Source organism: Saccostrea echinata, unplaced genomic scaffold (genome assembly GCF_033153115.1).
Source record: "Saccostrea echinata isolate AGI-Se365-2 ecotype Australia unplaced genomic scaffold, CSIRO_AGI_Sech_v1 ptg000019l, whole genome shotgun sequence".
In the NCBI taxonomy this organism is placed as follows: Eukaryota; Metazoa; Mollusca; class Bivalvia; order Ostreida; family Ostreidae; genus Saccostrea; species Saccostrea echinata.
Genome location: NW_026889768.1, coordinates 294,299 through 321,837, shown reverse-complemented (window position 1 = coordinate 321,837; position 27,539 = coordinate 294,299). Strand labels below are relative to the sequence as shown.

Genomic DNA, 27,539 nt, shown 5'->3' with positions numbered 1-27,539 from the left:
CAAAGACAAAAAGAAAAAAAAGGAAATAAAACAGTTCGTTAAAGTCTTGCTACTAGGAAAATTTTCACTTTAATATATATAAATGAAGTGCATCTACAACGATTAAGGAAGGTACTAACCTTATATAAATATATTAGGGATGGCAATTTGTAACCGGTTAACCGATTACTCGGTTGGAACGATGGCAATCGATCAGAAAATCTGTAATCGAAATTGAACACATTTTAAATAAAATTATATATATAAAAAAAGAAATCTCTGCACAAAGGATGATCATTTAGGATTTAACGGATCTAATTTGGACGTACATGTAATTATGAATCTCCGGATTGAGACCGTAGCGTAATTGGTCAGTTTATGTACACTTTTAATTACTGTGAAAACACCATGTCGTTACCCCAACTGTCCTGTAATTCTTCAATGATAATAATTGAATCATTGAGCACCGTGAATTGGTGTGTTTGTCGTTTTCAGTTTTCAATCCAATTTAATTATTAAACAAACATTGTAAATTAAGGGTCATAGAGTTCACATGTATAGTTTTGATTATCATAGTGAAAATGCAAAAAGAACTTATAAATGTGACATCTGCTCTGGAAAATTATCAAAGATTCTTTAGGCTATTTTCATGGTTTTCTCATTTTTTTTTCTTGTCTACTGAAATTTAAATAAAAAATATGTACCCGTAGTTTTCTGATCCAGAATCAAGAGTAATGGAATGTTTTAACTTCTATCGTCTTATTTGGGTCTATTTGTTTATATGGACAGAGCTACTTGAAAAACAATTTTCAAGAAAACGTGCATTTTGATACGATTAACCGGTTAATCGGTCGGAACGTCTTGCGGTTAACCGATTAGCAATTCTGTAATCGATTGCCATTCCTAATATATATATATATATATATATATATATATATATATATATATATATATATATATATATATATATATATATATATATATATATATATATATATATATCTGTATGTATCTGATATTATAAAATATTTTAATCAGCCTATAATATTAATCATATGATGTGTCAAACATAATTACTGGTTGTGATCATAATTATACCTATGTGATCTGTTCGCTCGAAACACACTGGATGTAACCCTTCATCCACACAACACTTGATGGCGGTCAGTCCGCTTGCACCAGATCCTATCACCGCAACCTTTTTTTTCATCACGTCAATGCATATGATTGCTAAAATCAAGCAGGTAACTTAGTATCATTTGGAACAGCTCTTGAGTGAAGTTTCGATCAGTTTCCAACAAGGCTAGATTGTGAGAAAAAAATTGGGGGGGGGGGAAGGCTAATTCAATCCTTTATTAACACATATCTAAAACATTTACACTAGATATAGGTCCAAAGGTAAGACAGTTTCCTAAATAGATTTCTTATCTCTAAAATGGTAAAAATATTATCTATATTCATCAGGGAACTATAGGCTTCCACAAGTATTTATGTAATATTAGATAACCAGTTTTGATAGAAAACAAATCAAACCTTTTATAAAACCTTACTTGACATAGATTTTATGCTGAACTAGTGACATTTTTACTTGTAAAACTTCAAATGTTGTTTATGGAATTGAAAGTACTCTATGCGGACTGATTTATATTGGGAAAACAAAGGGTTCACTTGAGGTCTGACGACACGTTTCTCGAATATCTGTTTTGTAACCCTTTGAAATATACAACAGATTTATCATAATTATCATTATCTTGTGATTTTTAAAATTGTTTTCAAAATGTCTAAGTAAAGAAAGACATAAAAAATTTGTGATATTGCCAATGCTAGTGATTTCCAATAGGATTATGTAGTAAATAGCATCCTCTGGTATCTTGCACAAATGCCTTGTAGGGTGCCTCAGTTTTTGTCAGGTAACTTGTTACAGTATAGTATAGTAGCAATGCTTCAATGACAATTCTTGGAAAAAATTATATACTATTGAGGAAAGTGTCGTCTGACCTTAATAAGAGAATGTCGGGGCATAGCCTTGAAATAAATAATGGGGACCATCAACATCTTTATAAACATTTCAATTTCCCTGGCCACTCTGTTCTCTAAATGAGGGTTAGAATTCTGGAAAAAATTATCATCCAACAAACACTCCCACTTTAAGTAATCCATTTCGTAGACCTGCATATGGGGTTTATATCTCTCAATTGATTCGATACGCAAGAGCATACTCTTGAACAATTTCTAAACGAGATAAATTATTGACAAACAAGTTGATAAAAAATATCAACAGTCTCGTTAAAAGTCATCATTTCGTAAGTACTATGGTCGATACAATGACCTTGTCAGCAATACAATCTATCATTAAGTCATGTGCTTTTTTTTAATACTAATTGTTAGGCCATTATTTACCCACTGAATTGTCGACGGATTTTTCCGTTGTTTCCCGATCATGACAAGGAGCACACGCCAGTGTGATCGGTCTGCAGGGGGTGCTCACTCCTCCATGGACCTGATCCCACCTCTGATGTTTTAGAGGTCCGTGTTTGCTCTGCTCCTGGTTTGTATTGTTTGAATGGACTTTTGAGCTTGAATACTGTTCATTATCTCCATATATTTCATCCACAATGTGCCAAAATGAATGTCATGGGACTTTTTAACAATACACCTAGACGTATGCGTAGTCATGAAAATCGATCATACAATAGGTCAAATATACATGATGTCTCTTTTGATTAACTTTTGCCTTACATCAATAAAAAATAAGCTCTTCATCACATTCGCACTAAACTTTACTCGGTTCCCTTGAAATTTTTTGAATGGACAATTTGAAGAAGATATAGCAAGCCCATACTTAGATTCTTCAACTCCAGAAAACAAGGTAGTGTTGTTGATTATGGGTGTTGTCCAACACAGGGTCTTTAAGCCACCGCGTGTGTCAGAAGATAATTCTTACTCAACCCTTCGCGGTACCTTAAACTTAAATTTGCCAACAAAGAAATAGATGTTGCGAAGATTAGCAACATTCTTAATCATAAAATGTTCAGTCTTGCTTTCCACCATATTTCAACTTGAAGTCTACATCCTGGATTTCCCACAGATATTCCCAAACTGTTGCTTCCAAACTTTTCAATTATAAACAAACCTTACAATGCCTTGATATTGAAGATCTAAAATAAAATTCTCTTAAGTGTTCTTGCTCTTCTTCTTCTTTCAACTACAGTCCCGCTGGACACATTATCGGTGATATTAATATAGTTGAAAATGAAGACCTGAAAGCAATCATCTTAATAGGTCCTAAATACAGAATCCCGATCTTTTGATTGGCGAAAGTTTGTATTTTAACGTTCCTTCGAGAATTTTTCCACTCATATTGAGACGCCACCACATGTCGGTGCAAAGTCAGAGCTGCAAATTTAGACCTGTACTCGGTACTTACGGTCTTTAAGCAGTGAGGGATCTTTTTGTGTCAGCACCTACTGTGACACGGGACCTCGGTTTATAAGGTCTCATTTGAAGGACCGGTCTCCACGTCCTGTATTGGGAATCCAACCTGCGACGTGAGCACCAACTCCTTACTCGCAACTCTAGAGCAAACGCTCTAATCACTGTGCCATGCGGGCGACAGAAGTTCATTTCTATTATGAATTCTGTCGAAGATTATGCCAGACGTTGAGCTGAATATGAAAGGGAAGACCTGAACACTTTGTATGAAGGATTAAGTGTTTTAAAGATATATCAAACAATCGTATTAGAAAGTCAAAAGTCAATATGGAAACCATCTATCCTTACTTTTACACTAAATCGGAGGTGATAAAAGAATTAGAAAGACTACATGACCAATAAGTAATCATTCCAGCAGACAAGCCTTGTAACAATACCACCCTTGTTTGTAAGGCTCATTATTTTAACTGTATTTTAGAAGAACTTGGTTTTAATCCTATGTCTTGAAATCCAATTTATACTCGCAGTTCACTTTCTAAAGATGAAATTCTTCAAAATCACATTACAGTGTTTAATACTTTAAACATTCCAGTCAACCAAGATGTGTTCGATCTACCCTACCTATACTGGATTCCTAATCTTCATAAAATTCCTTACAAACAGAGATACATTGCTCGGTCCAGCAAATGCTCTACCAAGCCCCTATATTTACTCTTTACAAAAAAAATATTAACTGCTGTAAAGGGGAAACTTCAAATGTACTGTGCTCCAGCATATTCTAAAAGTGCTGTAAATCAGATAAGGATTATCAAAAACTTTAAAAAAAACTTTTAGAAAATTTAAAGTCACTAAATTTTTCTACAGTCAATAACATCAAAACGTACGACCTTTCTACACTTTATACAACCATTCCTCACAATAAATGAAAAACTAGGTTTTTTGAATCATAGACAACTGCTTTTTCAATTAAAAATGAAACTCGGAAATTTTCGCATCTTTAATTGTTTAGCAACATTATCACTTTGTTAAAGATCACTCTGATCTACACAACAGGAATCTGAAGTTGATATCAAAAGATGCTAGAAGTCCTTATTTACATATTCCAGGTCTTCCAACAAACAATTGGAAATTCGATGGGCACTAATTATGCTCCTTTGTTAACCGAGCTGTTTTTATATTCCTATGAAGCAGAATTCATTCAAAAATTTCCACATGAGAAAAAGAGAACACATGCTGCGGCCTTCATCTCGACATTCAAATATATAGACGTTTTATCAATTAACAATAGTGATTTCCATGTCGACTGTATATATCCAAGTGAATTTGAAATAAAAGACCACAGAGTGTCTTTAGTCAGTGTCTGACTATAGACGATAAGGGCCAACTAACAAGTAAATTGTATGACAAACAAGATGACTTCAGCTTTTCCATCGTCAACTTTCCTTATTTATGTAGTAATATTCCGCTAACACCTGCATGTTAGGTTTACGTCTCTCAACTTATTTGATACTTAAGAACATGCTCTGAGTACGAACAATTTTTAAACCAGGACAGGCTCCTGACAGATAATTTGACGTTACAGGGATTTCAACAACCTCGTTTAAAGTCAGCATTTCGTAAATTCTATGGTCGTTATAATGACCTTTTTAGCAAATATAAACTATAATTGGGTCGTTTTTTGGCTGATGTGTTTCATATCAATTGTTTTAATTTATACTAAGTTTGACTACGGAATGCTTCGTCTACCTGATCAATACATAGGGCTCATGACGGGTGTGACTGGTCAACAGGGATGCTTACTCCTCCTATAAACCTTATCCCAACTCTGGAATTTCGGGAGGGGGGGGGGTCCGTGATTTATGCCCTGTTCACAGATTTGTATTGTTTGTAGATTTTTTGAGATTGATCATTGTTTGTTATCTTCACCTTTTTCATCATCAGCTGTCAAAAGTGGATCAAGTATAACCACACAAACTCACAGACAATCAATGACACTTAAGTTGAGGTAGTTAATACGGATAATGTAAAACTTATTACATAGTTTCCATCTTTAGGCTTCTTGCTCAATACAATCTTGATTAAATAAAGATTTTTCAAAAGAATTTTCAGCTGCGTTAAAAACTTCTTGCCTCACCTGCTTGTGCATTACAATAAGAAAAAAAAAATATCTGAGATAAGAAAACGCCCTGTCATTTTTTATATATAACATGATAGAATTTAGAGTGATCTCCCCATACTATTCTGATAATGTGTTGAAAAGGAATCTGCGACAGATTTTCTAATATCACACATTCCTCTTTTCATCCATTGACTGTTTAGTTTCAAGTGCTGATCAAAGACATTTTACGAAAACAGAAAATAAATAATGAAAAAAAAAAAATAAAATAAAATAAAAAAATAAAAAAATAAAAAATAATATAGTGGTACATTTCTGTCCCCACCTTTTAAGTTTTTTTTTTTTTTTACGGATTATTGTAACGTGCAAGATAACAATGAAAAACATTCAACTTATTTATTGACTTTCATTAGTCATATAACAGTGTTTATATGGTAAAATGAATGTATTTTCCCCTTTGGTCTTCATTCAGATCAAACTCTTCGCTAAAATTGAAACTGAAAATGCTTCTGCTTCCACCGTGCCTGAAAAGAAATAAAAATACAGGTAATGTTATTATAATGTAAGAAAACTGCGTTATTCATGCCTCATTTACATCAGTAATTCTTCCATAATTAACTTTGATTGATCAACATTTTAGTCTATGACAGATAAAATGTTAAAAAGTACAAACTGAGAGCAGTGCAAACACGGACCCCTGAAAACATCAGAGGAGGGATCTGGTGCCACATGGGAGGTAGCATCTATTATAGACACAGTACAAATTGAGAGCATATCAAACACAGATCCCTGAAAACATCAGAGGAGGGATCAGGTGCCACAGAGGAGGAAACATCCCCTGTAGACCAGTCACACCCAACGTGAGCTCCTTGTCATGATCGGGCAAACGGAAAAATCTGTAGACAATTCAGTGTGAAAATAATGGCTTAACAATTTGTATGAAAAACTTCAGTCAATATTCGACATCATGGTAGATTGTATTTGCTGACAAGGTCGTATCGACCATAGAATTTGCGAAATATTGACTTTAAATGAGACTATTGATATTCTTGTTTCAACATCTTTCAAGAACTGCACAGCAGGAGATTTCTTTTGTTTTTATTGTGGTAGTTTATTAATAAATTCTGCTTCATATAAATAAAAAATACAGCTCTACTAGTTACGAAGCACAAGAAGTGCCCAGGGAAATTCCAACTGCTTGTTAGAGGACCTGGCCCCAAGATTAAAGACTTGTCATTTAATCATCATAGAAAACTGCTTCTTCAATAAATATGGAACTCACAAAAGTTCATATTTTGTCAATGACATCTACAAACTTACTTTGTTAAAATCATTCTAATAATACACAGAAGTACCATGAGAATAAAGTTAAAAAGATGCTCGGGTTCCTGATTGGCAATATCTATGTAGTCTCTGGAAACCTGGCCCCAAGACCATAAACTGAGAACAGACTTAAGTCAAAATTTTAATATTTAATATCTCAAGTTTTATCTAATGTACTTGCCTAAAAATTTGCACTTTTATATAACATTTAGATTTAAACATATGGTGAAATTTTTTTACATTATCAAAATTATTTCAAAAGTTGTATTGGTTTGAAATTTTGACTTAAGTCTGTTCTCAGTTTATGGTCTTGAGGCCAGGTTTCCAGAGACTACATAGTTATTGCCAATCAGGAACCCGAGCATCTTTTTAACTTTATTCTCATGGTACTTCTGTGTATTATTAGAATGATTTTTAACAAAGTAAGTTTGTAGATATCATTGACAAAATATGAACTTTTGTGAGTTCCATATTTATTGAAGAAGCAGTTTGCTATGATGATTAAATGACAGGTCTTTAATTTAACGTGGGAAATGATTGTACTTAGTGCTGAAAAGTAATAGGTTTAGATCCTATTGAGTTTGGTAAACGTTTTTGATTTCAAATTTTCTTCAATTTCTTTTGAGCTTTTTAGTATGAATATTTGATTAACACCACTTCTTGATATGTTGTACAGTAGTGCTTACGTTTCGTTAAGTTCTACTTAACTCATTTTGCATAGTTGTTGCATCTAGAAATGCAAACTACTGTCATTCGTTACTGCTGCTTGAGCAATATTTTCTGGATGAGTGATCGATAAGGTGTTTAAGAAAAAGTCCTTTACCAAGTAATTATTAGTCTATTTTTACCATTTTTGCAAAGTATCCATGCAGTACGCTTCGTGTGCATGTTAGCTATTATCTCTGGTTGAGTGAATACATTAAATGTTTTGGATATTCAAAATTTTAAAAGTCATTTGCCAATCATTATCAAACTGACGTCCAGGCTCTTTGACATCATAGACAGCTGCGTTTTCAATAAAAATTCAACTCATAATTTACTTACCGGTCATTGGTCATTTCCAAAATTATTTTGTTAAAAAAACATTCTGATTGTACACATAAGTACCCAAATGAGATATTTAAAGGTTGCTTGGGTTTCTGATTGACAATATCTAAGTAGGTTTTGGAGAACAAGTCTTCCAACAATCTGTCGGAATTCCCATTGGTACTAACTGCGCCCCGTTTTATGCATCCTATTTTTATATTTATATGAAGCAGAATTTATTCAGAAACTTCTACATGAAACGAATAATTCTCTTGCTGTGGCCTTCAATTCAACATTTAGATATATCGACGAAGCTTTATCAATTAAAAATTATCATTTTCATTCCTACGTTGATTCGATATATCCCATTGAACTCGAAATAAAAAATGCCACAGAGTCCAATACATCTGTTTCATATTTGGATATTTTACCAGAAAAGACGTTAAAAACTTTATGATGAATAATTTCTAAAACGAGAGAAGCAATTCACAAACAAGTTGATGAAAAAGAATATCAACAGTCTCGTTTAAAGTCAACATTTTGCAAATTCTCTGTTCGATACAATGACTTGTCTGTAAATACAATCTATCATTAAGTCGAATGTTGACTGACGTTTAACCTACAAATTGTAAGGCCATTATTTTCACACTGAATTGTCTAGGGATTTTTTAGTTTGCCCGATCATGACAAGCAGCATACGGCGGATGTGACCGATCGGCAGGGAATGCTTACTGCTCCATGGCACCTGATCCCACCTCTGATGTTTTCAGATGTCCTCTCTGCTACAAATTTGTATTGTTTCAATGATTACTGTTTGTTATCTTCATATTTCATCTACACTTACCAAACTTGCAGAGATATTGCAGTTATGGAAGTATAAAGCTGGTTATTCTTGAATATACCTTTATTTTCCATATGACTACCGGGTAATTGGTAAAATAGCCGATCTTTTCCCAAGTGAAAGTTTTACAACTGACTAAACTCGAAGAAATGTTGCATTTGCATATATAACATGTTATTAGGCAAGTGATGGCAATTTTGCCTTATCCGATTTCTGCACTAAATATTATTTAATCTATCAATAGTCATGTGTTTCTAAGACAAAACATATCTCCTAGCTTACTTATAAAGTTCAAACTTTTTGTTTTATTCTTTTAAGTTTGTTACAAGTTTATCAAATGATTGAATCTAGAAATACTGACTAGATGCCATTACACAAGCCGTTGAACTGGGAGACGCTCTAAACACTGGGTAGGACAGAGATGTCAAATCATAGGAACATCCATATGGAGGATTGTATGACGCGGAAAACCAGCCAAAGTCACCCGGACAGCCCTGATGATAATTCATTATGGTCCAAAATCTATTTACGATGGAACTGAAATATAAGAATTTTGAGGAAGAGGATCACTGAAGAGGGGAACACATTAATCTTTCGATTGGTTTGAAATGATTAAATCTTGTTCTTATAGAGTTGAACCAAGGAGAGTGAGAGACAAATATTTCTTTAATATGCATTTTAGGGCATCATATGGTACATGTACTTACTCCTGCAATCCTAAAATATCAAAAAAGAGATAGGTTTGTGATTCTGTGACATCTGACCAAGATGAGTTTATGACCCTACTTCCGGAGAACCAGTCAAAACTAGAAGAATTGCGTCCGTCAAATATGATCTCTTGTTTAAATGTCGAGTTAACCGTCACAGTAAATAGAACCTAAAAGCAGGTTATATATTTTAAAATATATAGGATATTCAATGAATAAAAAATGACATAAAACGAAGAATAAAAAGGTTTCTGGTTAGATACTGATAGTGGGGATGCTAATGTATGCTCATAGGGACACTGTTATAAAAACAGAATACATCAAAGGTGCTTTTTCGGGAAGAATATATTGAAATACATGATAATGCAAAAAATCTTTTTCATAAATTAATCTGAACAGAATCTATTTCTATTTGTTCAAGAGAATGAAACATGAATCTTTTTTTTTTTTATTGAAAACCGAACGTAAACTTTTATTACCATTTGCTAAGGACGGAAGTCGATTTCACCATTTTAAAGGTGAGATCTATAATTTTATTTTTGAAAATTTTCTCAATGTTAATTCGAACATTTATTGTGAATCAGATTTAGTTATTAATTTTAAAGAGTCCTGATTTCAGCGAAAATTTTTCAACAGAACCCTTCCTACTGACAGTCTTAAAACAGATGAAATGAATTTGGAAACGAATTAGTATTAATAACCACAGACTTATAACTTGGCATTGCGGAACTCAAGAATAAAAAAAGAGGCACTAGACAAACCAATTCAACATTTTGATTGTAAAACTCGATATAGAATAGCTTATTTTTTGAAATACCTGTGATGATTTTTATCACAATTTCTGTTGGTGGAGTAAATCTGGTAAATCCCCACCCCAATGAATTTATGCATGTTGGGTATAGGATAAACAATAAATATTTTTGGTAAGTACATGTATCATCCCCATCCGTATTGATTCCGAAGAACTTCATATAAATTTCTATTTAAATTGTGTTGTGCATATAACTATACGAAATTCCTTGAGACATACTTTTGATATTTTTTGTAGTTCTTTTTATTGGCACAGTGTAGTCAGTTACCCTTCATGTTTTATTTAGAATTTAAATCAGTTTGTTTATTTTTTCCCCATTAAATTTCACATTAAATGAATTCATTTTACATTGATGTGAATCAACACTTCTTGATTTTAGCAAATGATTTGGTAGAAGATACACTTAGGTCTTGATAAATATTTTTTTTTTTGATTGGTGGAGTTTCTGTAATTTAATATATACGTGTTCTATGTTACAATAACTTGATTTTAAACATATTATTGAATATTTTTAAAGAATATTGCTGATTTAGATCCAAGTCACGTAACATCTTTTAAAGTTTGGGTTATCACGCAGTATGGTATTTATAAAATATCTATTTCCATTTCATACTGTTTATTTCTAATAAAATCTGACATTGTTCGTCCTTTATCAAGGTTTTATAAGTAGTTGGGTTAAGCTGTTTATATTGTATATCACTTTAAATAATTAAGAACTGATGTGAGTACAAGCTTAGTAATTTCTTAGATTAAAAGAAAGTAAATGTAGCTCTTTTTTTAAAAATTAGAACTTGTAGTTCTTATGTATAAGAAGTTAAGTACATGTAGTTCTTATGTATAAGAAAGTTCCGGAAAGCTAACTTCCCCGCACAATGAAAATCGTGACTAGTTATTGTTAACTTTTAACAGTTAAAATGAAATATGAAGATGACGAACAGTAATAAAGCTTAATAGTCCATTAGAACAATACAAATTAGGAGCAGAGCAAACACGGACCTCTAATGTTTTCATGAAGGAGGAAGCATCCCCTGTCGACCTGCCACACCCGCCGTGTGCTCCTTGCCATGATCGGGCAAACGGAAGAATCCGCAGACAACTCAGCAAAAATAATGGCCTAACAATTTGTATGAAAAACATCAGCTAACATTTGACTTAATAATTAGATTAATTGTATTTGCTGACGGTCACTGTATCGACCACAGAATATGCGAATGTTAACTTTTTAGACCGTTGAAAGTCTTCCCCATCAACCCACCTGCCAACAGCTACCATTTGCGGAAATATTTACCCATACTTCTGTTGCATATTCAAAGTGTGAAATTTAGTGTGACAATTTAGTGTGAAAATAATGGCCTAACAATTTGTATGAAAACATCATGCAGTTAACATTCGGCTCAACTATAGATTGTATTTGCAAACAAGATCATTGGATCTACAATAGAAATTACGAAATATCGACTTTAAACATGAAGATAACAAACAGTAATAAAGCTCAAAAGTCCATTGTAACAATATCATTTCTTTCTATGGACTTTTGAGCTGGATTACTGTTCGTTATCTCTATATTTCATTGCACCTGATCCCACCTCTGGAGACAGAAGGCACTGGAATTTCTAGGGGTCCGTGTTCTATGCTCTGTTCACAGATTTGTATTGATTTGTGATCATTCATTGTTCATATTTATCCCTTTATAAAATCTAAGTCTTAACGTTTATACCGGAATCATGGAAAATATATTATCTGCATATCTATTTTCAAGAAGAGAATTTAGCGACTCAGCTGAGCATTGTGGCAAATGGGCATCTTGCTTTCACAATGTTACACTTGGTAATTAAGGCAGGCAATTGGGATCATCTATGATTGTTGGTCTTAGTTGTACGTCATTTTATATACAGGGCCCTAGTTTGCCTTTCTAGAATTACTGTAATATTACCTTTACACGAGATTATATAGACATTTTATAAAGTAGACTTATAAGAATACAGCTATTCTTGGTAAAGAAGGATTATTTTTCTTACGTTCTGAACCTTCAATTGTTCCCAGTCGTCAACGAGTGCTGTTCTGTATGGGGTAGTACATCCGGGTACTTTAGCCAGAGTCACACAGGTTGACGGGAAAGAAGAGTTTCTTTCTTGTTGTGTTCCGGTGTTGTTGTACGATTGTAAAGGATGGGCTCCACTGTTACTCTGGGTTTTGAAGACAATCGTCCATGGGCCTTCTTTTTTGTCTAAAAATGTCATATTAGAAAACGTAAATATATTTCTTTGACCACAACACAAGGAGTATTTTCTATATAGTGGATTTATGCAGATTGAATTGTCTGATCTGTATTAATACTATGCAGTCTTGCTTGCGTGAAAGTATTCATTTCAAAAAAGAAATCTGAAGCATAATAATTGGGAAAATATTTTTTTTTTTACAAAGTATAGGTCAATGACAACTAATTTTTAGAGTCTTAAACTACCTGGTTATACACATATGATAGCATTCGAATTATAATTTTATAAATTAAAACTTAATACGTACAACATGCTAATTTTTCAGCGTTTTCAATGTTCCCACTACTAAGACACCGGAAGGTGACGTTTCTTTTTGAGTAGCCATTAGCGCAAGTGAATTCCAAAATATCACCAATAAGCAAGCGATTCAAGGTTAAAAAACCATTCTTGAGCGTTAAATTTTGCGTCGAGCATTCTGTAGAAAAAGAAAAAGAAAATTCAACAAATCTGTGAGAGAGAGTAGACAAATGAATTGGAGTGTTCAATTTTTTTGACTTGAATTATGTATATAGACAGATATAGCTTTTTCAAAAAGCTTTGCCGTCTTTAGCAGCAACCTTAAACTGCGTTAACTGACATACACCTATCATTTCGTATTATTTTTATTATTAATTTATTTAGTAATGAAGATCTTCGCTTTATCTGTACTTCTTCAACAGGTCTTTTTACAGACATTAGCCCTACCATTTTCTACCAATCACTCTTAAGTTTTAGATTTTAAATTTGTCGTTCGATCCTAGATAAATTCCTTGGCTCTTTTTACTCACCACTGATGATGCATAACGCTTTCTTTTTTCCGCTCACGCACCGATGATAGGCTGGACATGTCTTATTTGAGCAGAAATCTGAAATCTAAATACAGAGTGGCATTAAATTTAATCTACAACGTAACATAACCAATCCTGAGTTGTTTTTATTACTTTATTTTTGCATATGCTCTGTTCTTCCCGTCAATACACTTATTTTACCATAAACGCAATTGCTCTCATTGTGTGCACTGGTTGTGTTAAACTATAGCATTGAGAAATCTGCTGCACAGTGTATATGCTGTTCAGGAATATATATAGGAAATATGGTTAAAAAGAATTAGTTGTAGATTATTAACAAAATCAAAAAAAAAAAAAAAAAAAAAAAAAAAAAAAAAAAAAAAAAAAAAATGAAATGAAATGATAAGGACTGTTGATAACATTATTTTCAAACTTTTTCAAATTAATTCTAAGCAACATTCGAAACTGCACAATGAAACTGTCTCCAAATACAACATATATGCTTTGAATTTATAATTCACATGAATATTTTGACTCTTAAAGGAAAGATAACTCTTTATGAGAAATGATGTTAAGTTCTGACTCAGCGAAATGATGTCACAGTAAGCGATATGACGGAAACTTTTCAATGTGTTTAAATTCTATGGTAATAGGAGGTTAAAGATCAATGATTGAAATCTGATCATAATAATGAACATATTAAAAAAGCTTAAGGAATTCATAAATTTTCTTGGATATTGGAATAAATTTGTATGGAAAATTGATTTTTATAGTGAAAATATCGATTTCATAGGAAAAGAAGGAATATTTGAACTAAAATGTCCGTCTGTCTGTCCGTAAAGTTAATTGTCTTGGAGTAGATTTAATTCAGTCCTGATGTACAGGTTTTTTGTTAATAAAGTAAAATCAGGAAATATTAAGACAGGTGCATGTATAAACAGTAATTTGGAAATCAAAAAAGGACAATAACCCACCCATCCCCTTTCACCCCAACCCCCAAAATACGAAATCTGACTAAATTTTGAGTTTTGTTGCTTTGAAGTGATAATTTTATTTAAACATTTAACATCAATAACTTTTAATTTATTGAACTCTTAAAAGACAGTTTCTGTTCCTGAAGCATATTAATCATCTATATGACGTCATACACGTTAAAGCATAATGATTAACGTTTTTTGTTTTGTTTATAATTATCAATTCGTTAAACAACTTTACGAATATGAAAGCAGTTTTATCAAGGGTTCTTATACTTCAAAATTATAAGGTGTATGCTCGGTGCATATTGCCTTTGGACATATACATGTAGGATTCGTTTAGGGGTCATACCTGTTGTCACAAGACAAGAGCCAACCGATTGCTAAAACTCTTGATATTTTTCGTCTCCCTCATACAATTTGCAAAAAAAAAAAAAAAAAAAAAAAAAAAAAAAAAAAAAAAAAAAAAATTACTGATTCTTGTCTATGTTTCGAAAGGTTAAGATAATCTGATGAGATTTCGAATAAGCGTTAACTCGTAAATATTGCCTGTTATGTACTGGGTTGTTATGATTTAGGAGGAGAAAGATTTTGGACTTGTATTGGTGATATAGCAGTTATTCTATGAAAAGGGACAAAGAAAGCATTTTTATATTATTGACGATATGCATTTGTTTGAGCTGTAATTTCTCTATCTTGTTCACTACTACATCACTTTTCAAGGATATGTTTTATTTGAAAAGCAGAATAGAAACTTGATTGAGCTCACAAAATGATACTCCCGCTCCAATAGGAGTTTTCATACGGTCAAGGGTGATTCTTTAAAAATATCATCGATATTCGTTCGAGGTTTAAGAAGGAACTGCGTTAACAAAATGGATAATTCCTTTGACAAGAATAATGGCAAAGTTCATATTTTGAAATAAGAAATCCCAAATATCTTTCTGATCAAAACGTAAAATTAAAAGTGCACAACACAACGGTGTAACATAAAGATTAAAAATGTGAAAATCTAATAAAATTTTATTCAGTTGTATAGGAGGATTCCGAATAAAAAATGGATACTGGGAAACCCCGATTCCGATGGAAACGTAAAAATAAGAGGTGCTTATTATAAGGCAATATCTTATCCATAAGTGCCGCTCTGCTCTGCAGGCCACACAAAAACTATGACTGATCTTTGAAATAAGTTAATTGTAGTCTTTATCTTATGCCATCTGTGGACTTAAAATTTACAATGTTAACAATTTCAAACTTTAAATAGGACAAAAATAGACACTTTAACTGACGTTGTAGGAACTGTTAAGAAAAGAAAAAATGGAAAAACCTGGTCTTTGGTTATGTTGTGGATATGAACGGAATCGGCATCATACTGGAGATACCCTGGCTCTTCCCGTCCAGAGCGGGTCAAAAGTTCACAGGTCAGCTGGCGTTTGTTGAAATTAACAGCCTTACAATCGCTGTGATAAGAACACTGGTGCACACACATCTTCTGGCCGATCAAATCCAGAGTTTGAAGCGAGCTATTTTTTAGTTTTGATTCTGGTATTGTCATTGGAGTGCATCCTTGTATATTCACATTCACCAATAATTCCAAAACACAAATAACGAGAATCCGCTTGGTCATTTCCATCTTCATCTTCTTTTTAAAATCGGCAGTAATTTAATTTTTAGTTGTATTTTTGTGTGATTTCCATTGACTATTTGTATAAACTTACAAGCATTTTACACAAATAAGTATTAAATCTTAAATGGTAATAAAACAAACTGTATTGTCGCATTAAGAATATTAACGTCTAGAGGTGGGTTTGAAAATACCATGGAATTACTTTTTTGATTAAATTGAACACATACACGTTTTTCAAGGACAACAAATATTGATTAAAAAACTATCCTGATTATTCGCCTAATATCCTTTGTTCTTAATTGACATTTTATTGTCCCAAGATGCAAATACAACACAATGGAAAAATATCAAAATAAGTCGGTTCCTACTACCAAATCTCTGCAGACTAAATGATTAAGTGCGTACGGAAGCCGATGACTGCACAGGATGAAAGTAACTATTCATAATTCATAATTATTCATAAGAGTAAAAATTCCATCAATAAATTGACGTCCAATGAACTCTTAACCCCAATTTAACTATTCAATATGCTTTCTCTGAAGGGATAACCCTGTAAAGAGTCTTCCAGGCTTTAATAATAGAGGATATAGAAAGTGAAATAATTATTTACATGCAAAATCAATTATCAAAACACAAAGAAATTTGATAAACCAGTGTTACTAAAAAACATCTGCTACTTACTGATTTTTAGTTCAATGTTTAGTCTGGATGTTTTCTCTGTACTTACTTTTATTGAAATATTAATGTAAAACAAGGCTGAAAGAAAATTGTTTGTTAACAAAATAAAATAGCATAATTATGATTTAGGAAATTATATAGAAAGAGTTAATAATTAATGTAAATTACATGAAAGCAGTCATCAGGAAAAGCAGATTTTTTCATTCGATTATTCGACAATCCAGAAATATGGAAAACTCAGGTACACATGTATCTTCAATTTTTTTCTTATCTCACTAAAGCAAGACTGTTTCTAGTATAGATCCCTTCAGATGGAGTAGAACTAACTCAGTCGATTTGATACCATGCTTCTGCAGGAGTCCTGCATTGATAAGTTCATATAAAACTCTCTCCTCGGGTATACTCCAATGGGACCCCGATACAGTAACGTTCCAAATATTACAATTGTGTGTTTATAGTAAATTACAAATTGTGTGTGTTTTCTGATTAGGTTATTCCAAATATGTGTGTTTACTAATTAAAAAATTACAATTTTGTGTATACTAATTATGAAATTACATTTATGTGTATTAAAAATTGCTCATGTAAACTAAAAAAAAATACAAATCATGTGTGCATACTACAAATTACAAATTGTGAACAAGGTATATAAATTAATTCGTTTTCATCTATATAATGACAGTTTTTATCAATTCTTTTGTGTAAATCTAAGATTTCAAGATCTTTGGACCTTTTCTACCATCTTCACATTAACTAAACCTAACACATGCTTTACGTTCAAAAGGCATTCATTTTTTGAATCACTATTTTTTTTTTATTATTATTTTTAAGTTGATCTTAGAATAAAAAATTAGTTTTTCTTACAAAAGATTTTTGTGAACAGTAAGAAAAAAAAATATAAAAAAAAATGTAGGAAAAAAATCAACTGACAATGCATAACATCTCAACTTCATCCATTTTTATAATGTACAAGGCATCAAAGAATGCAAATCTTTTTTTTTGGTATTGGCTTCTTTTGATATTGATAATCAGTAAATGCAATGTGACACTTCATTAAGGCGCATTTTCCGAGGCATTTATATTGTGCTTGAAATTTCTCGATCCTAGGGAGGCCTGCCTTGGATTAATGTCTGGTTCTTTTGGAATGGTTTGAAAGCAAAGATTATTTTAGCAGAGTTTGGGCTTAGATGAACACTGTTCTAAGTCATGAGGATGAAAATGAGCCCCAGAAGACTTTATTTTACATGAATCCTTGGAAACAGAAAATTAGCATAGATTAGTATGTTATCACCTTCTAACAATCGCTGTGATAAGAACATTGGTGCACACACATCTTCTGCAATTTGATTAATGTGATTTGTACTAAAACAATAATTTGATTCCCATCCCGATGAAGCTATTCATTTTTCCCCCTAAATTTTACATTCTTGTGCAAAAAATTAACAAAGAAAACATAAGTAGATTTTAAAGTAATTTGGGAAATGTTACTTGAACTGAACCAAAAAAAAAATATTGATGAATAGAAATGCCAATTAAAGGACAACGTAATGCAAGGAAATTTTTAATTCAACTTCTCCGCCTTTAGAAGTACAGCAAATGCCTCTGCCTCTACCGTCTCTGAAATTCATAAACAAAACATTATATTTTTACGGATTTTATGGGTTTATGTTATTGCTTTACAAACTCCATTTCTTAAAATCAATTCCATTAACGTAAGTAATAGTCAAATAAAAGAAAGAAACCAGAAAAAAAAGATTGGGCTTTACATACTTTTGCCATTTCAGTCATGATATATTTTTGATTCTTTTATTTGTCTGTTGTAAATGACAATATGTACAAGTTGTTCTAATTATTTTTTTGTAATTAATAATCACTCATGGCATGATTCTTTCCATTTACTTTTTAAAAATCTTACTATGTCCTTTTTATTTTTTAAACAACGAATTATTTTAGATAATAATTTTAAAATATCAACTCATACTAGTTTAGGATCAGATATACAATTTCTTCTCATTTAGAAAATTAATTTCGCATATTTTGCAATATAAAATTAAACATACCTCTAAGGCTTTTCGTCGAAGCAGTAAGTTTACAATTTAATTTGAATCGTTCTAGAAAATGTATCATTTTATCAGTCAATACTCACCAGAAGAAAAGTAACACGCAGTTGATTTAGGGCACACTGGAAAAACTGGATAAAGCAATGCTAAATTGGAGGTCGTATCAAAGTTACAACCACTCGTAGGATTGAAGGACGAGAGAAACCATCCCATGTCACCTGCGCACCCATGGTATGACTTTATAATGGTCCAAACTCTAGTGATTGTACCTCTTAAAAACATAAACGTAATTTAGATAGTCACAGTTATTGTAAATTTCTGTTAGAAAAGAATACAGTAACAGCCAGTCCTAAAACAGGTCTGCTTATGTGCACAAGTTCTCTGAAAGTGTACCAACTAACGGGTGTATATCTACACTGAATATAAAGATGATCTTGTAAAAATAAGCTACTGCAAGATAGAGAAAGTTTGGATATTGAAAAACAGGATGAAACTGAAAAACTGTGTCTTATAAATCTGTGTATATAAAAAGCAGCAAATCCAGAATCAAGCGTCTGAAATGAAACATGTAGTTGAAAGCAAAGCACGTGCAATACTTCGTAGCCTGCCGAAAGTGCACTGCAAATCACTCTGGTAGGCTGCAAACTGACGCATTTCCATGTGCTCCATGCTTTACCTAACTGTTACTTTACCATACTATGATGATATCTCAGAAGGAAAACCACCAGACCCCTAAATCAACACAGACCTGAATTTAGGACAAGTTTTTTCAAATGGATCTTTCTTTTCAAAACTTGCAAAAAACGCATAGTATTTTTCAGATAATGGTTTGGTGTGAATTGTACAGAAATAAAAAAGGTAAGAGGTTAGATCGTTGTTCTTTTAGTCAGGAAACGGGTACATTGTAACCTTGAAGATCTGTTCACAGTTCATCTTATCACATATTACTAGACTAATTTCCATGAGGAAGAAATGATCTATATATATATATATATATATATATATATATATATATATATATATATATATATATATATATATATATATATATGGAAATGATACCTTATTATTAATATTTACCCTCGTGACTGATTTAAAACAAATATTTCAAATCCCTACAGTATAAATTAAAAGTGTTGAACACGTCGGCTGACGTCACTCTGAAATTTCGTCGATCGTTTACGATTAAAAAATGAATTCAGGGTTATATGAACTTTACGACTTGCTCAAATGGTGTTATATAAGGGAAAAATTCGCGGTTGTGAATAGAAACATTTAAGTACCAATATTTTAAATTTACAAATATTTTCTCTTCTGTAACACTATTTGTACAGAATCATTTTCGTCACATGACCATAAATTCATTATTTAGTCGTAAAAGTTCGATGTAATTTCACAGGTACATTATAAGTGGTCGACGTGTTCAACGTTGAGCTTTGAAAAAAATAAATCATTTAATTAATTTAAAAGTAAAGTACACAAGTATTTCTTATAAATCAACAAAAATTGTAAATGAAATATGGAGATAACGAAAGTATTCAAGCTCAAAGTCCATTAAAACAATACAAATCGGGAGCAGAGCAAATACGGACCTCCAAAAACATCAGAGGTGGGATCAAGTGCCATGGAGAAGTGAACACCCCCTGCCGACCGGTCACCTCCGCCATGTGCTCCTTGTTATGATCAGGAATAAACGGAAAAACCGTAGACAATTCAGAGTGAAAATAATGGCCTAACAATTAGAATGAAAAATGTCGGTCAGTATTTGACTAAATGATATGTTGTATTTGCTGACAAGGTCATTGTATCGACCATAAAACTCGAAACTGATGACTTCAAACGAATTGTTGATAGCTCTATAACTTGTTTGTCAATAGCTTGCCTCGTTTCAGAAATTGTTCATAGGTAGGGCATGCGTATCGAATCAACTGGGAGACAAAAATCCCATATGCAGATGATAAGGGTATATTGCTATATAAGTAAGGGAAGTTGGCGATTTAAAAGTTGAAGTCATCACATTTATCATAAAACTTTGTTGTTAGGTTACCTTTAACGTCTTTTTCTAGTAAAATATCCAAATATGAAACAGATGTGTCATACTCTGCAGTGTCTTTTATTTCAGGTTCACTGGATATATCGAGTCTACATATGAATGGAAGTAACTATTGTTAATTGATAGTACGTCGTCGTTATATCTACATGTCAATTTGAAGGTCACAGCAAGTGTTTTCTACTTCTCATGTAGAAGTTTTTGAACACATTCTGCTTCATATGAATACAAAATAGGTCTGCTAATAAGGGGGCGCAACTGGATTGTTGGAAGACCTGATCTCCAAAAACTACATAGATATTGTCAATCAGAAACTCAAGCATCTTTTTAATAATCAACTTCAGAGCACTTATGTGGACAATTTGTGGACAATCAGAATGTTTTTAACAAAATAATTTTGCAAATGACCAATGAAAAGGTAAGTATATTTATGAGTTTCATTTTTATTGAAAAAGCAGCTATGATTTCAAAAAGCTTGGATTTTAATTTATCGTGGGGAATGGTTGTACAAAGTGTTGAAAAATCGTACGTTTTGATATAATTGATTTTGGTAAAATTTCATTTTTTTAAAAAGTTCCTTAAAGCTTTTAAGTATCCACATCTGATTTACACCACTTCTCGAATATACTGTTGTACAGTACTCCTGAAGTTTCTTCTCCACTTCTGTAAATATTTTAGCGAGGAGTAAAAAAAGGGCTCGGTAAAACATTTTCTGGAACTCGCTATGTATCTTTTTTTTAACGAGTTTTGGAATACAGTATAGGTGTGGTAAGATAAATTCATTATGATTTTTTTGGAATATCAAAAATATTTAAAACTGACATAAGGTTTTGAGGAATTTCCTCCTTAGAAAGAGAGCTATGGGTATAAGTTGGATTACCACTAGCAGAATTAAATTCTAGCTCCTCTAAAATACAATTCAAATAATGAGCCTTACAAACAAAGACAATTTTGTTACTTGCTTTGTCAGCGGGGACCAGCACATACTGATCGTGTAATCCATCTTGTTCTTGTTTCACTTCTGCATTGTCGAAGACAGAAGGATAGATTGTTTTCATATTGCCACTCAATCGCTTAAGCGCGATTTCAACATCCAAAGTGTCATAAATACAAGTAATAATCAGTATCATTTTTCAACATTTATTGGGATGTAAATACGGGATGGTTCGTGATCAATTCTTCCATAAAACCCTCAGGCTGTATGAGATTTGATCACATGACCAACCTGTAAAGTTTAAAAATGATAGCTTATTTCTTTAAAAATACACAGAAACATCCAGCGAGGCACCTCCGTGAAGACGAGCATGTGTTGAAAATCAAGTGCAAGCCCTAAATTTTAATAAATCTGGTAAATGCGGGAAGTTTACTATCATTTTTCATCTCAGAAGAAAATCTGTCCCAGTCTGTGCAAAAACGTCAGAATCGGGATTGATAGATTCTATGTTGTCTTGCGTCCCATTTGAGAATTTGTCACTCATAAAGAGACGTCAACATATATTTCAACTTTAGACCTTTATTTGGCACTCAGGGCCACTAAGCAGTGAGGGATCTTTATCGTGCCAACGCCTGCCGTGACACGGGGCCTCGGTTTTTAAGGTCTCATTCGAAAGATCCGAAACTTTCACTACGAAGTGCCGAGCGCTAGGCGAAAGGACAGTTGCTACCTATTTTTTCTATCTTCTTAGGTCAGTCGCGGCCGGAGTTGAACCCATGACCTTCTGAACATGGGAATCGGTAGCGAAGCCATGTTTTGTCGTAAACCCCAACCTAAATATACTGTTATGACACCTGTAACTTAACTCAGAATTCAAGTATTTTCCTAATATATGAAAAATATTTAATATGACAAAGCAAGCTTCATGTAAATCTGTCTACATTAAGGAAAAATACTGATGACATTCTTTGACTGTGGTATTATTTGTATATTCAGTTAAACGCTTAACATTTTATCAAACAATATATTTTTTTTCAAATGCCCCCCCCCCCTCGTATTATATAAATTAAGTTACTAATGAAAAATATTAAGCTTCTCCCGTTTTGTTTTCCATTTCATATCACAAATTTAGAAAATTAAAGCATTATTGAAACGTGTACAACTACAACACTAACAAATGAATAAATATATATATATATATATATATATATATATATATATATATATATATATATATATATATATATATATATATATATATATATATATATATATATATATATATTTTACCTTTGATCACCTGGTAAACAGAAATAAAAGTACGTCTGTGTGTTTGTGACGTCAGACCACGTGGACGACTTGACCCGACTTCCGGAGAACCAGTCAAAGTTAGTCGAATTATATCCGTCAAAAACGATCTCTTGAGTCAGTGTGGAGTTAACAGTGATTACAAAACGAATCTAAAATACATTTATGATTGATTTATTGATTGTTTATTTTACGTCCCTTGCAAAACATACATTTATGCACATATAAATTATTTCTAGAAAATCGTAATAAGACTGTAAATTTTATGAGATTATGATATGTTACAAGCTAGTTCAAAGGAATCTAATTAATATCAGTGAAATTCTAGAGAAAATTAATTCTCATAAATCACAACTCAATTGATGATTTACTTCTTGCACCCCTATTTGTTCCCAATCGTCAACGAGTCCTGTTCGGTAGGGGGTAGTACATCCGGTTACTTTATCCAGAGTCACGCAAGTTGAGGGGAAAGAAGAGTTTCTTTCTTGTTGTACCCCAGTATCTTCGAAGGATTCCAAAGGATGTGCACCACTGTTACTCTGGATTTTGAAGGCAATCGTCCATGGACCTTCCTTTTTGACTAAAATTACAATGAAATAATTGTTGAAATAATTTTCAAGACAATTGATAACACACACGTACAAGGATAGAAAGAAAGATTCAAAAGAAAGAAATAATGGAAGTTGGCATGATTGAATAATAAACCTCTAAACCCTCGATACTTTCTATCCTTTAGTAATGTCTATATCTTAACTTTTGTTTGAGAAAGGAAAAGTTCTCACAGCAAGCTATTTTCTCAGCATATTCAATTTTCCCACTACTAAGACACCTGGCATCTATGATTCTCTTCGCATATCCATGGAAACATGTATATTCCAAAGTATCGCCGACTTGAATCACATGACTTCTTACATTACCATTGAGGAGCGTTAAACCATTTGTCGGGCACCCTGTCGTAAAAAATCAAATATTTTCTTGATTTTGATAGACATACTTTTCACAGTCTAATTTTGTCATATATGATGGTGCGTCAATAGATAGGCCAGAGTCTGAACTCTGAAATCTATACTGTTACAAAAAAGGATCTGTCGCTGTATGCAATCGATGAAATCCAACAAACTTGTGATATGTCTTCTTGTATAACACAAGTACATTAAGAAATCATCGGTAGGAGACAAATAAAGCGACATGAAGTCGCACTATTAAGCAGTCATCAAGTGAATTAGACATTTTTTCAATGCAAGGTTCGGCAAATATATAGGTAAAGGGTTCTATTACAAATAATAAGATAAAGAGATTTGTGAAAAAAAATATCAGAAGATAGAGAGTAAAATTAAAATGTTTTTTTTTTAATTTTCAATTGCGTGAACTTCTACAGTTTCAAGCAACTATGGATAAAGAAAATGTGGAAACGTTGAAGTGCGAAAATGAAATAACTAATACAAATAAAACTGATTTACTAATCTATTCAACCATATTAGTCACTGAATGCATCAGATACAGAAATTTTTATGATTTAAAACAAAAGTATTCCATGTGAGTATCATGTAACTGCACAACTGTACAAAATATCAAACGCTAAAACCGTATGATAATGTTCAAACTCTAAATGATATGTCGGAATCACAGTATTTCTGAATAATGACCTTGAAAATAATATAATTAATCCGATTTAATAAGAAAATAGATGCTTTCGAAATTGTTTAATTGCAGATTCCTTTGTAGTTTTTTTTAAAAAAAGAATATGATGATTCACAAGGTAAAACAGATACACACGAATCAAACACGGTAGTTTTTTGAAGAATTTTGTTTATGTTATTACTAATGAATGTGGTGTAAAAACGTGAACAAAAAACTACACAATATTTTTAGTGCATAGTGCGTTCCATACGGAAGATACGTAGTCACTATTTTATAAATGTTCACCCAACCAAAAATGTCCAATATCAATTAGAACATTTAATTAGCATTATGGATCTATAGTATGTTTCTCTACACTATGAAATATAGATTCTTGTATCTCTATACTGACCAGACATAGCACACAAGTCTTTGAGTCTCTACACCTAACAGATATAGCACATATATCTTTTTGTATCTATTGATTGATTGAATGTATGTTGTTTAACGTCCCATTCAGAATTTTTCACTTATATAGAGACGTCACCATATACCGGTGAAGGGCTTCAAATTTTGATCTTTACTCGGCACTAAGGGCCATTGAGCAGTGAGGGATCTTTATCGTGCCAACGCCTGCCGTGACACGGGGCCTCGGATTTTAAGGTCTCATCCGAAGGACCCGCAACTTTCACTTCAAAGTGCCGAGCGCATGGCGAAGGCACAGTTGCTATCCATTTTTTTTTTTCGACTTAGGTCAGTCGCGGCCGAGATTCGAACTCCCGATCACTGAGCTAGCGCTTTACCGACTGAGCCACCGCGAACGGTATTTTTTGTATCTATACTGACTACATATAGCACTTTTGTCTTTACAACTACCAGTAAGAAGACATAGATTTTTGTGACACACCAGATATAGCACATAGTTCTTTGTGTCTCTATTCGGACCAGATATAGCATATAAATATTTGTGTCTCTACACTTTCCAAATATAGCACCATTTACAAGATATAGCCAGAGATCTTTGTACCTCTTTACTGTCCAGATAAAGCACGTATTTTTGTGTCTCTACACTGACGAGATATAGCAATAGATCCTTGTGTCTCTACATTTGCCAGATATAGCACATAGATCTTTGTGTCTCTATACTGTCCAGATATAGCACATATATCTTTGATGTTTTCCTCTCTACACTTACTATATATAATACACTTGTATTGTCTCTGTTCGCTTATCCGATATAACTCTCAGAGGCTCGACACTTACCAGATATAACACACAGAGACTTGCTTTTTCCATTCACACATCGCTGGTGAGCTGGACACGAAGTATTTGCGCAGAAATCTGAAATCTAATAATATTGTCTTATGAAATAGGTTGCATTTATTTAACAAATGATTTTTCTCCCATTTTTCAGCTTTTTTTATTAATTCCATCTGAGTTTAGATAGTCAATTTGTAACCATAAGGACAAGTCTTACATACGTTAAGGAAGGACAGCTGGATATTGTCAGTCGTACGTACAGATACTTATATCGTATGATTATACATGTATATGAACGTGAGAGAAAGACAGCTAGATATTCTAAATCTTACATACGTACAAGTCAATCGAGTATTTTAAACTTTTCATGCAAAAAATTAAGGCGAATGCTTAACGTAGAACCTACGTTGTATGACGTCATACTGAGAAAATCAGTTTAGACTGCTAGATCAATTATGACGTCATAATTAATTTAATGTTACTTTTTCCCGTACTTTCTTCAAGAATGTCTTATGTAATGAAGTTACACAACTGTGATAATGTGAATGACATGCAACTATTTTGAAGGTAATCAAAAATCCTAAGAAATCTAAATAGTACAATATCTTGATGAAAAGTGTCTGAGTCAAAGATCTGTTAAAAATTGTGTGTAAATTTTGTAATGTCTATCATGAAATAATTTAATTTTGTTTGTATACTAGCCTCTGATTGGTTAATATCCAAAAAGGAACACAAATTATTTCTGTATAACCTGGTTTGGTATGGGGACACACCCCCCTGACAACCAGCTGAATCATCTGTATCCATACAATCCTCTCATTTCCAGTCCTCGGGATTCATGGAAAATTCCAGATTTAATAAATGTACCTTTAATTTCAAACAATAATTCGATCTTACCACATGTAACCAAACAACATGGCTGCTATGCCTATGTATCAGTTTTTACCTCCCCTCGATTCCCATCACTTCCGTTACTTCCGTTACTATGGTTGTATTATTGAGCGGCAAATTTGAACTAATAAAAAGTAACGAAATTTTACATCCATAGTTATTTAATGATTTTAAAATTAAATTATAAGGAATAACTCTAATTCTTGGCAAAATTATTCGAGTATAACCTGGTTTGGGTCAGTTTACGCTGTTTTATAATCCGCTTCGCGGATTATAAAGCGTAAACTGACCCAAACCATGTTATACTCGAATAATATGGCCAAGAATTAGAGTCATTCCTAAAATGACGTGCATTCCCTTTCATAATTATTTGTTAATTATTCATAATGGTTGGTGTATAATAATAATATTTCCCGAAAATATTATCTTTTTAAATAAAAAAATACATTTTTTGATAAATATTCACATTGTAAATCTGAACGTAACCCCCAAACAGTAATTTAATAATTAAATCCTGTGTAAGTGCAAAAAGGTCAACAAAAGAAGTATGGATAAATAGAGTGTTCTCATTCGTTTGTGGGGAAAGGTATATATTTTAATCACTTTCTGTAATTATTTGGGTATGTTCTTCATCATATTAAAGATTGAAAACATTCTGACTAAGACTTTTGAAAAATATTTACAAATTTAGGTGGTAAATTGACTCAAAAAATATTGAGCACATTTGCCTATATTCGTTGAAATGTGGACTTAATCTTTTATGTCAATTGAATGAAAAAGAATTTATTCTTGAATAATATTGCTTAATATGGTTCAGTTAATAAAGTCTATATTATTATATTCTCTTTATGACCAG

The 27,539-nt window shown here is 32.5% G+C and overlaps 2 protein-coding genes and 1 pseudogene across 2 annotated transcripts; all 3 read right to left on the bottom strand.

Annotated features, from left to right (window-relative positions):
• Window positions 1-1,189, bottom strand: part of LOC133189649 (flavin-containing monooxygenase 5-like) — a 48,623-nt pseudogene extending 47,434 nt beyond the window's left edge.
• Window positions 1,190-5,981: 4,792 nt separating this feature from the next.
• Window positions 5,982-15,888, bottom strand: LOC133189648 (uncharacterized). Its single transcript, XM_061325049.1, has 7 exons — window positions 15,583-15,888; window positions 13,282-13,366; window positions 12,762-12,929; window positions 12,254-12,462; window positions 9,425-9,594; window positions 9,079-9,254; window positions 5,982-6,051 (listed from the first exon to the last, which is right to left on the bottom strand). The coding sequence occupies exons 1-7, from the start codon at window positions 15,886-15,888 to the stop codon at window positions 5,996-5,998; spliced, it is 1,170 nt and encodes a 389-aa protein (XP_061181033.1). The 3' UTR covers window positions 5,982-5,995.
• A 2,204-nt stretch (window positions 15,889-18,092) lies between these two features.
• LOC133189647 (uncharacterized) lies at window positions 18,093-23,748 on the bottom strand. Its single transcript, XM_061325048.1, has 4 exons — window positions 23,742-23,748; window positions 23,284-23,492; window positions 22,895-23,064; window positions 18,093-18,177 (listed from the first exon to the last, which is right to left on the bottom strand). The coding sequence occupies exons 1-4, from the start codon at window positions 23,746-23,748 to the stop codon at window positions 18,093-18,095; spliced, it is 471 nt and encodes a 156-aa protein (XP_061181032.1).
• Between the last annotated feature and the right edge of the window lie 3,791 nt (window positions 23,749-27,539).